General features: G+C 37.7%; 1 protein-coding gene across 1 annotated transcript; it reads left to right on the top strand.

The window, feature by feature from the left end:
- Nucleotides 1-2,119: 2,119 nt before the first annotated feature.
- Nucleotides 2,120-6,359, top strand: LOC113063877 (D(1)-like dopamine receptor). The gene is made up of 2 exons (XM_026234279.1): nt 2,120-2,710; nt 2,809-6,359. Exon 2 carries the CDS (start codon nt 3,035-3,037, stop codon nt 4,361-4,363), a length of 1,329 nt encoding a protein of 442 aa, XP_026090064.1. The 5' UTR covers nt 2,120-2,710; nt 2,809-3,034; the 3' UTR covers nt 4,364-6,359.
- The last annotated feature ends 6,379 nt before the right edge of the window (nt 6,360-12,738 follow it).

Below are 12,738 nucleotides of genomic sequence, written 5' to 3' on the forward strand. Positions count from 1 at the left end.
ACACTTAGCTGTAAATAGCATGTGATTTTTCCCAACCAAATAATGTCTTATCAGCTGAATTTTTTATCATTAGCTCTCAGATGTAGCTTATGTTACTCTTAGCAGCTACAGACAAAGTTTTTCAGGAGATTATGGACTAATACTTTAAAACAATTCAGATAAAGTTACATTTTCTACCACGCTGTCCTTGCCAAGGCAAAACAACCAAAGAACTTTACCTTTGGAAGGTATATTACAACTCTATGTAGGCTCTGATAACACTGACAAAGACATGAGGAATAAAAGGCTCATTTGTGCTGTGGCCTGAAACTGTCACTTGATTCTTGCTGACTTTTGTACTTGGGCTAAATGAACTTGAAAATCCTTCTAATTCAATGGCTATCAAATCCTTCTTTGAAACCAATGGAAAGCTTGACCCCCATGTACTAAGAGTCAGGGAAGTCCAATGAGAAGGCTTGTGGTAAGCCCTAGGATTTATTTGCGGTCGCTGTCCAAGGTACTGTCATTAACCTAATGTTCTGGTGGATGAAGCACAACATCTGACTTGACTTAGAACTGAAGCTGCTCTATATTAAAACCACAAGCAATTTAAATATGTATAATTTTGTTCATACAATTTTTACTTTTCATTGACAAAATGTACCTAAAGTATCATATATTTATATATATATATATATATATATATATATATATATATATATATATATATATATATATATATATATATATATATATATATATATATATATATATATGTATATATGTACCATGTATGGTACTATATAATTATTATTGGTTAAATATGCTTATCATTCGAGACCATGGTATATGCCAAAGTGTTGTGGTATTGCCATCTGATAATATGACTTCTGTACTCTTTATTAATTTTTAAAATGATATTAAGTTCATTTTGATTTTTTTTTGTTTTCTTTTGAATTTGCTAATTTGAAAAATTATGATGTTTTGAAGATTTTCACATTGAAATACAGTGGCAGGGTGATTGCAGGGAACCAAGTTTCTATGCTGTCATACTGAGGTTCATTCACATCCCTAAATAATCTGTTCCAGCAGATGGCCTCATTGAACCATTTCATAAGTATAAGCCTGCTAAACCATGTTTCCTAAAATAACCTGTTCTGCTCTGTTTTTAAGGATATTTCATTGGAATTGCATTCCATGTTCTGAAAACATATGATTGTGTTGTTCATTAAGCTGTATCGATGAATAGCTATTAAAAACTAACTAAATAAATAATAATAAAAAAATAATAATAATAAGGTGCATGTGTAATTATATTGCAACTAGGAGAAATGCAATGTTTATAATTAATATTTTAATAACTGATTTGTGAGGGGTTTTGATGGCAAGCCATGATAATGTTTACTTCTTCAGAATAACTACTATTGTTTTTTTGGATTTTAGATTTTTTTATTACTTTTTATTACATTTTTTTTTTTCAATAGCAAGTATTCATTAAATACTAGGGCTAAATTATTTTGCTACTGCTAGATAATAGTACCTACTTATGAGAAACTAATATCTATAATTGTCTATAATATTTATAATTTATTATTATTATTATTTGTCAATTGTCAGTTGAAGAATTTAATGACAAAAAAAAGCAACAACAAAAAATGAATTAGATTAAACAAAATTTAATTACATTTTTTACAAAGTGACCAGTTGCAAAAGAACATACATTTTGAAATATTGCTTATTGGAATTGGATTTGAAATTGGAAAAATATCCTAGATACTATTTGATTTCTTACTAGTGTTTAAAAAGAAGTAGCCTACTAGTAACATAAAATTCGTTTGAAAGAATACATGTTATAACGGCTCGCTATAACCCCAGACCTGTCAGAGCTTCTCAGAGCAAGCCCAGCACAGAAGTAAAACTCAAGGAAACTATTGCACTGACAAAAACATACCCAATGATGCCCAAGACTATTTGCATCAGACAGACATGCAATTTTAACGGTGCAGAAAATGAAATCAATAGATCCTTTATTTATTTATTTTTTTAATGAATTGTAAAGTTGTCATTGCTCGAATGCTGGTAATGCATATGTGATGCTGCGCGACAGGATGAGAGAGTATGAGCTGTAATTCAACATGATGTGCACGGGACGAAAGCAGCCTTTCCTCACAGGACCCATGCAAACGCTTTAAAATCACTTTTAAGGAAAACTTAAAGGAAGCAAGATGTTTTTCTTCACGCGCGAATGGATCGAGGACAAATCGGACGCCTGAAACGTGAGAAGTGCGACAAATCGCGACTCTGTTGGCTTTACTGTTGAGTCTGGTGCGTTTGCAGCTAATGATCAGTGGAATCGAGATGCGCTGAACGCAACGCAAAGAGGAATGAAATACTTTGTTTGTTGTCGGTTAAGTGTAGCCTTTTGGCAAAGCGCTTGAGAAAAGGAGAAATGTTGTTGGACAGAAACGATGTATAATGCGCACCTCTTACTGTTTCTCAAACGAACTGTCTGTCACCCGTTGTCTCTCTGGAACGGAGTCTGCATTGGGAACAACATGCCACGGACGCACTTTTGCTGTCATTAACGGGGACAAATCAGACCACCGTGGCTGCAATCCGATCAATAGACTATCGATGAGCACATATATAAGGCTAATCATCACGCCTGCCTATGTTTGCTTAACCTGTTTGGGAGAGTATGCTGTGGGACAATAAACAAACTGCTGACAAGGTACTGTAAGCAGAAACGTCTTAATTAGACACTAAACAGTCTACAAGCAAGATCAAGTGATTATTATGCTAAATGTATGTCTTTTTTTCTTCTTTTAGTCATATTATGTTCATTGGGAAGATCTGTGGGAGTTCATGGATCTATTATTGAGCTCCTCAAGAGATTTTTACATGGAAATTATGAAACGTGTTTTACAAGATGACTGCTACAGTCAGCATAGCGTCAGGCAAACCAGATCAACTAGTTGCTCCGATTCCTGTGTAAGCACTCTCGGTTTGGTGTGGAGTTATGGGGTGACTGCTCATTCGACTTGATGAAAAAGCCATGGATGTGAACTACTCCACGGTCCTGGACAGCAGTGTGTCGCAGCGCAATTCATCAAAGCGAGTTCTGACTGGTTGTTTTCTCTCGCTCCTCATCCTGACCACGCTACTGGGCAACACTTTGGTCTGTGCTGCTGTTACAAAGTTTCGCCACCTGCGCTCAAAAGTCACCAACTTCTTTGTTATATCGCTGGCTATTTCTGACTTGCTGGTGGCCATTTTGGTGATGCCATGGAAAGCGGCCTCTGAGATTGTAGGGTTTTGGCCATTTGGCGCCTTCTGCGATGTCTGGGTGGCCTTTGACATCATGTGTTCCACTGCCTCCATCTTGAATCTGTGCGTCATCAGCGTGGACCGCTACTGGGCAATTTCTAGCCCGTTCCGCTACGAGCGCAAGATGACACCCAAGGTGGCGTTCATCATGATAAGTGTGGCGTGGACACTGTCCATCCTTATCTCCTTCATCCCTGTGCAGCTGAACTGGCACAAAGCCCAGGTGGAGCTGAACGGCACCTACGGCGAGCTTCCCCCAGACAACTGCGACTCCAGCCTTAATCGGACATATGCCATCTCCTCCTCCCTGATCAGTTTTTACATTCCTGTGGCCATTATGTTGGTCACTTACACCCGCATCTATCGCATTGCCCAGAAGCAGATACGCCGAATCTCGGCACTAGAAAGAGCGGCTGAAAGTGCCAAGAACCGCCACAGTAGCATGGGTAACAATGCCAGTATGGAGTCTGAAAGTTCCTTCAAGATGTCCTTCAAGCGTGAAACCAAAGTCCTCAAGACCCTCTCGGTCATCATGGGCGTTTTTGTATTCTGCTGGCTGCCCTTCTTTGTCTTAAACTGCATGGTTCCCTTCTGTAACCCCAACGAGAACTCTGACTTCTTCTGCATCAGTTCCACCACCTTCGATGTCTTTGTCTGGTTCGGTTGGGCCAACTCCTCACTCAACCCCATCATCTATGCCTTCAATGCTGACTTCCGAAAGGCATTCTCCATCCTGCTGGGCTGCCATCGACTTTGTCCGGGCAGCAATGCAATAGAGATTGTGAGTATCAACAACAACGGTGGCCCTCCGTCTACTTCTCAGTATCAGCCTAAGGGCCACATCCCCAAAGAGGGCAATAACAGCAACTATGTAATCCCTCACAGTATCCTCTGCCAGGAGGAGGAGAACCAGAAGAGAGAGGATGACTCTGGTATAAAAACCTTTGAGAAACTGTCACCTTCCATGTCAGGCAATTTGGATAGCGATGCGGATGTCTCGCTGGAAAAGATAAACCCCATAACAAAAAATGGGCAGCACAAATCCATAACCTGCTGAGCACTGGGTGAGATCTGACCCCAACAAAGAATCCTTGTTTCTATACAGTACGGAATCCAAAAAAAGCTTCACTGAGGACCTTAAAAACGTTTCTTGGACTAAATGAAACTTGCAGCAAACAAAAAGAATGTTCCAATTGAAGGCACTTTATGCTGGATAACTATCTGCAAAATATTCAGAGGATTTATTATTGATGTTAACAGGTTAGTTGTCTCTAGACATAAATGGAAAGTAATGTGAATGAACCATGTATGCATATGTATACATGTTATGCATTTGAAATGTGTATACATGCGCACGCCCATGTGGTTGTGGTAGAACTGCTGATGTTAATATAAGGACAAGAGTTAATTAGTAAAATATCTTGTAGGTGAGTTTATGTAAACGGCTTACGAATAGAGAAATTTGGCTGCGTCTACAGTTGACGATAAAATGTACATAGTGTTGTTTATATATTTTTCACCATTTATCAGAGTTGGCTAAGTCGGCATCTCCTTGCGCTGCTAGTTGTGAAATTGTATGTGCAAACCACCCTATAATGTAACCTGAGAGCAGTAGCTTTTCTCATCCTAGTCGTCTACGTGTGCTTTCGTGTGATGTCAAACAGAGGAGCAGTGTATTTTTCTGCTATGTGATTTATCAGCTGTGGAACTGGCCAAAATATTTGGATGTAATTTTGATGTCAAAACCCCCTTTCCTTACCCAACCCAACCGCTTTCCTCACCATCAAACCCTTCACTTGTCACAGCACAGGGAAAATATGATCCTACTGGTAATCTCATCAGTCATTACCTACAGTTCAATTGTCATTATTCTCATGCTTTTTAAAAGGCAAACATGTTTTATTTTAAACCCTGTGCGTAAGAGACCTGCCGGTGTACTTTTATCCATCACAGTGTATTTAAATGAAAGAAGACGCCTCATGTGGATCCTAGTTCTGATTGTCCTTTGATTCCATCCACTCTAAATGTACAAACATAGTTTCAGGCACCATGACTGCCTTTAAACAGTTTCTTTTGCCAACTATGTGGATGAACTTTGTTCTAGGACAGTGTGAAATACCACTAATGCATAACAGAAAAATGTAATTACTGTATTTAATGCAACGCATCTGTCCGGCTACCCATAAACATGTTGTCCTTTCCAAAAAAACACCATAAGAAGCTCTCTGTAGGTCATTCTAGAGCCTCAAAGCATATCCAGGATGAAAACCATCTTGCATCATGCATATAGTTATTGTGCAGAATCCAGCCCCTGAACTGTCATGTCAGCTGTCAGAATCTGTGGCGTATGAACTGCCGTCCCAGTTTTAATAATTTGTTGAGCTGTTTTGTTGGGTTATGCAACTGCCCTTGATCTAAGTTAATTCCAGGGCCTACCATCCAGTGAGCGCTTCCCATAAACATCGGGTTTTGACCGAACTGATACGCATGAGCTTGTTCTCAGAGTGCATTAGAAAAAAAAAAAAAAACAAGCAAGATGCAAACCACAACAAAATGACTACTGTAAATCAATCAAGGTAGCTTTTAGATCACTTTGCCCCTTTAGAGCTGATCGTATAAACCCATTTAGTTAACACTGTCTCTCATAACTCACATAGTTCACGGTGTCTCTAAAGAGAAAGTCTCTCATATTTCGCCTTCGATCATACCCTGTGCCAAAATGCCGAGGACATCATGATCAGCGGCCTTTGCCAGCTTCCTTCTCACTTAGCCTAATGTTCTCCATCTCTCTAAAAGCTTGACAGAATGAACTACAACCACTCTGTATGTCTGACTCCGAACTAACTGAATGGAGTAAATATGTACGTGCGACTTGCATAGCTTGGAGAGAGAGACTAGATGAACAGAGACTTCAGTACACATATTTGTCTAAAAATGGACATCTGCTCCAGGGAATTTTCCAAAAGACTCTGTTTACTCATCTGCCTGTCATCGACCCGTTTTTCACAATGCTGCTATGGAAATATACAATATACAAATAGCGCTAATATTTAATATATTTAATATATATGCTAATATTTAAGATGGTTGGTTTCAGCAGCATTTAGTTAAGCAACATCAGATTTATTCTCTCAGATGAGGAGATTAGCATTTAAAATGGACCTCTGTGGCATTTAGAAAAGTCCCAGTTGCTGCTTTTACTGCAAATGCTAAGGTATTCCCAGAAACGCTGGGGAATCACGGGTGGTCCTTAATTAGAAGTAAAAAATAACAATGAGCCAAGTGTCTTTTTTCTTTTTTTTTCTTTTTTTTACCAAAGATTACAAGTTTATCTTTTGATTTTGCAGGTGTTGTTGTATGTAATTAGACAAACCCGTGATTTCAGGTTGAGAGCTGTTGTGTTCTGTTCCTGTCAGAGGAGGTTGAAAATGACAACTGGTGACAATGGCAAGAGCTTATGATACTGTGTGACAGTGGCAGCACAAACCCTGGATCATAACTTTATCAGCTGCATTGTACCACTATTCATTCCAAGGTGATACAACCTTAACCTCAGATGCTCAACGAATTAGCGCATTGTAACATTAACAGACCAACTGTTATAAGATGTTCAAATAGAAATGTGAAAACAAGTGCTTTTTATCTTTAAGTCCTTAATTATGAGTAGAGAAAACAAATGTATGTGCTGTTTTCATGTGGGTTTGTCATGCAGTCAAAGCGCTGTGCTGGTTTCCGTGATTCCATTGCGTAGGATGTGTTCCTGGATTAACGTGTTTAGTTTTTCCTGGAAAAACTTCTTGCCCTGTCGTTAACATGAACTACCCCCAAAACAGACAGGAATGATTGGTTGAAAATGTTTTTGAATCCCCAACCCCAGCAGTGAAGGAATATTCTGGGTTCAGTACAAGTTCAAACAACCACGTAAAATAATTGTAATCATTTTAGAGTCATGGTATTGTTGTGATGACAAAACGGTAAATTTGGATATAATTTTACTTAAAAAAATTATAGATGTACACTAAAATCATGCTAACATGCATATTGTGACTGTATTTACAGATTGGCCCCATTGTTTTCTACTTCTATTCTTTCTTTTTGAAAGACAAGATAATCAACATTATGCCACAAATGTTGTTGACCTGGAATATTCCTATTGCTAACCCTAAACCTAACCTAAAATTGGATTGGTTGTAAGGAATGTTGTTCCAGGACCACTGAGGATGTCAATCTCGAAATATGTTCTACTTGGAAAAATCACGGTCACTGTACTGGTTCTTCACGGCATACCCAGCAAATTTATTACAGTACCTAGTTTACAGTTTGTATAAAACAACCCCATCCCCCTTTCTATTTGCTAAATAAAAGTGTATGTTGTTTTATAATCTTTTTTGCTGTATGCGTTCCCTTGTTTTCACTAAACCAGATTCCACGGAATCTGTTATGAGGTATGATACTGTCAATTCTTTATTTAAAGGTTAACTCTTTGTGGAAAATCAATCGTTATTGAGTACAACATCAAAGACACACTTTGTCAGATAGAAGTGTGTCCTCAGTTGGGTAATTTACATAACTTTTTGTACTGAGAAGGAAAATTCAACTTCTTTGATTGATTACACTTTTAATAACATTTGTCATTCTGTGGCCTGAAGGCTTGTACGATGAGAGGTATGAGGAGTGATGTGACATGTCATAGGGCCCCTGGAGTAAACTGGAGTTAAGTGTTTTATCTGAGGGCAAAATAGTATGGTCAGAGGAGAGACTATAATATTTATAACAAGGGCAAGAATTAGCTCTGACTCCCCTGCTGTTCCACCTGGATATGCATCAATGACATGAGTTCATCCAAAAATCAATAAAAAACTAATTCTAACATTACTTAAAACCTGTCCCAAAACTGAATGACTTGCTTTGTGACTTGCATTTTTGGGTAAACCATCCCTTTAATGCTCTTTGTCTGGATTCAACCACCCTTTTTTGAGTGTTCTGTGATCAGATTCTCGTTATCGATTTAATTCAAAGTTTAAAACAGGATGCCAGCAGAATTTGAACCATGAAGTGTTATTTTACCCTCAATGTTGGCAAAAAGGTTTCAGTCCTTAATAAATATGCTGTACGCAGGAGTTTAGCTTTAGTTACAATATTTGTCGAAGGTCAAAATAAATGAGGAGGAGATGTGAATAAATATAACACCACAATCAAAACATTACATCCGGATGGGATTAGATTTCTCAGAGGATCACGGAGTTATCCAAAGAACAGTTGGTAATTTGCTTCATAATTTATACTGAGATTGTGTGAGAAAAACACAGATGTGTTCAATTCAGATGAGATTAAAACAAAGTAAGTCTGGGAAAAACACCAATTTACCTGACCTCTTCAGGGAAGACTAATGCTATCTGAATAGTACCATTTCAGAAATTCCATACAAACGAAAATACTATCTTTCATTCTTGTAGAAATGTAGACCTATTCAGGTGGCACTTGTTCATGCATCCAAAGTGACTGGTTTATATTATCATTTATTTATATTATTATATGTTATTTATATTAATCAAAGAGGACAAAAGAAAAGTTACACTAAAAGTAGTCCATATATGACTTGTGTACTATTTTCTAAGTCTTCTGAAGCTACAAAGTACTTAAGCTTCAGTTGTAAAGAAAAGATCAGCCAGGGCATTCTGCTAAATATCTAGATTTTTGCTCCTCGGTTGAAGAGAAGGTGACAAAATTAATTGAAGAATTTCAAATTCTGAACAAATTCCTTTAATAATGGTTGGTACAAATGCATTCTCTCCATTATTTATTCAGCAAAAAAATTAAAAATAAATAAATAATGAAACATAATTATAATTATAATAATGTTCCATAACAAATGTTAATCCCTGATTCCAAATCCCTTTTAATGTTACAATGCTATATGAAGTTATGAATATAGACTATTTATTTTGGTTTGTTAGGACAGTATAGGTCTGTTACTACAATAGCTGCTGTTTTAGTGCTGGGGCAACACTTTGTTCCCCAAGCCCTAGCAGTTTTTCACATTTATTTATTTTCATTTATTGATTTAGCAGAGGCCAAAGTGACTTAAAAATTAGAATAATACAAAAACAAATTAATCCAATAGGAAGAAAGTAGTACAAGCAGTCCTTCTACACCAAATTTAGTACAACATTAGAGCAGAAGTGTATGCATAAGTATTTATGTAAGTGTAAGTATTTATTTTTTTTGCACAAACAAACAAAAGTGCTGGGCTATATATATATATATATATATATGTGTGTGTGTGCGTATGTATATATATATATATATATATATATATATATATATATATATATATATATATATATATATATACATTATTTGTAATATTTATACAGTAATAGTAATAGGTGATTATATATATCTATCTACAAGGACATACTGTAATGCAGACACAGATAATTGTTGAGATTCTACAGCAGGATACTGTTACATCACAGCCTCTTCGTGCTCTCATTCACCATGATTTCACAGTATTCAGCTGACATTTGTAGTTCTAAGTAATTGCAATACATTTAAATAGGTAAACAAATAATACAAAATTACTGTGAAAGTATTGTAACTAAAAGCCAAGGACGATACGCTGTATTCTCATTTTAACTATAGGTAGATTGTGTAATCTAAATTAATTAAAAGCATAAAAGCACAAAACATGTGGACCAATCATGAATGAGTGCATTTTTGGCACTAATCTCATTGTACTGCAATTTTAGCAGGTTGTTCCGAATGCTTATTTTACATAGAACAGAACAGTGCCGTTTTCAAAACAGCTGAATGACTCTAAGTCAGTGCATACAGAGGCTGCCTGTAAGGCATTTTGGTTTAGCTCCTATTTTAATCCATAAAGAGTTGCAGTGCTGGCCATTCAAGTGTAAAGTACTATATCATGTATAGTCAAAATGCATTGCTCTCCATTGATGCCAGTTTGAGAATATGATGAGTAATAATATCCACAGACTTAGCACACAGCCCTGAGGGCTCTCGACGGTAGATATCTGACCCAGTCTTTATTTCTGAGTGGACCCAACATACAAACTCATCAACATGCACCAGAGTTCACAAGGTCCTGTTTGGAAAAACACATAGTCAAGGTTAATGACAGGCCCAGGGCAATGCTCATTGTGGTGGAAAAGGGATGTCTATGATCCGTTGTAACGTTCTTATGTAACTGTCAGTCGGGTCTCGATTTCACCACTGAATGCAGTTTCGGAAACAGTGCTTGTAGAGTGTTCACTAAAAATATCACTTATGCAAAGACACCAGCTCCCCTTCGCTTGCATTAGTAGGTAGATGTTGTTACTTCTATCCTTGGCTGTTCACCAGGTGCCAAATAACATGATTTAATTTTCCCAGGACCCATGTGACAGCTGTAGCATTCACATTATTTCCAATATGAGTCAGCGGGGAACTCAAACTCAAATAATATTGCTCTTGCCAGTTTTGATGCTGTGGTGCCCTTGCTGAAAGGCAGTGAGATGACATTGTGATGTGACTTTGACTGAGCGACGCTCTGAAACCAACGCTTCTCGTCCTCTCTAAGAACAGAGAACTTTTCCTTACTGCAGTTGCGTTCAGCGCAAATATAGTGCAATATAGTTGTCTCTGCTGCTGTGGAAAATTAAATATTAATAAAGCAATTTGAAGACAACTCAAATATTTATTTGTTTACACTTCCTTTGTTGTTGAATTTTTTAGTTAATATTCTGTGACTACTGTGAAATGTGCTTGGAAACGATGCACCCCAATAGCTCACTGTAAAGCTTAGTGTGGTGTGCATCAAGAGTGTTTTATTTTTTCTTCTCTCAACTCTGTAGGCACTCTGACATTACAGTGCTAGACTGATTTTTAGTATAAGGCCATCCGGTTCATGGGTTTGATAAGAGGGGATGTTTCAAACACCTACTGGCAACACTAGCACAGTGAAGGAATTTAAAACACACTGCACAATTCCAAGATTCTAAATTGTGCATATACTCAGACTGACAGGCATCATTATATCACTTAAGAAAATGGAGAAGAAATTTGTATTACATTTATATTACATTTTGGGGAATTGGTGGCTGATTCATATGATCTATTTATGCCCAAGGGTTAAATTTAATGGTGGCTCTTCATGGTTACATTTTGTTTCTAAAAATGGTACATTTCCGTAGGAAACACATTGTACAAGTTCATGCAAAATCACAAACTCACACACACACACACACACACACACACACACACACACACACACACACACACACACACACACACACACACACACACACACACACTCGCACACACACACACACGCACACACACACACACACACACACACACACACACACACACACACATTTACATTTAGTCATTTAACAGCAATAACAAGTTAGTTAGCTTAATGTTATTGTTTAATCATACAATAAATAAAAAGGAAAAAAAAATCAATAAAATGAAAAGATTGAACAGGAAAAGAATAGAGCCAGTGTCAGGATGTCATTATGGACCTGTTTTGCTCCTGATTCTCTTTCAGTGTTCCCTTATTTGGCTATGTTCCAGTTCTTGTTCTCTCATTATTAGTTGATTCCCTGCACCTGTCTGTCCCTTGTTAAGTTTAGTATAAATGTGAAGTCTCCCCCTTTTTTTTTCTCCAGTCTTAAAATTCTTCTTTGTGCTCTGTGTTCTACGACGCCAGTTTAAACATCTCGTGCAGAGTGCTGTCATCTAAAGATGGTCCTTGATCGAATTTCACCGCTTTGTGAAGTAGACACGGATACCTGTTCAACATATGTCCCGAGGGGGATCTTGTCAGTGCCACTTCGGACCCTGTGCCCAGCCCATCATCTCTTCGCTGCGGAGACAGCGGAGCCTATAGAACTGAGCCTATAGAACTGAGGATCGCCATGGAGCCAGAGTTACTGATGATGCCAAGTCACCTTTATTTATGTAGCGCTTTAAACAAAAAAGATTGCGTCAAAGGAACTGAACAACATTAATTAGGAAAACAGTGTGTCAATAATGCAAAATGACAGTTAAAGGCAGCTCATCATTGAATTCAGTGATGTCATCATCTCAGTTCAGTTTAAATATTATCTTTGCAATCACTTGCAATCAAGTCAATTATATTGCTGTAAATAAAGTGTCCCCAACCAAACCAGACGCAACAGCGGCAGAACAGCGGGAACCAAAATACCATTGGTGACAGAATGGAGAAAAAACCTTGGGAGAAACCAGGCTCAGTCGGGGGGCCAGTTCTCCTCTGAACAGACGAAACCAGTGGTTCAATTCCAGGCTGCAGCAAAGTCAGATTGTGTAGAAGAATAATCTGTTTCCTGTGGTCTTGTCCCGGTGGTCATCCGAGACAAGGTCTTTACAGGGGATCTGTATCTCGGGCTCTAGTTGTCCTGGTCTCCG

Source organism: Carassius auratus, chromosome 46 (assembly GCF_003368295.1).
Source record: "Carassius auratus strain Wakin chromosome 46, ASM336829v1, whole genome shotgun sequence".
Classification (NCBI taxonomy): domain Eukaryota; kingdom Metazoa; phylum Chordata; class Actinopteri; order Cypriniformes; family Cyprinidae; genus Carassius; species Carassius auratus.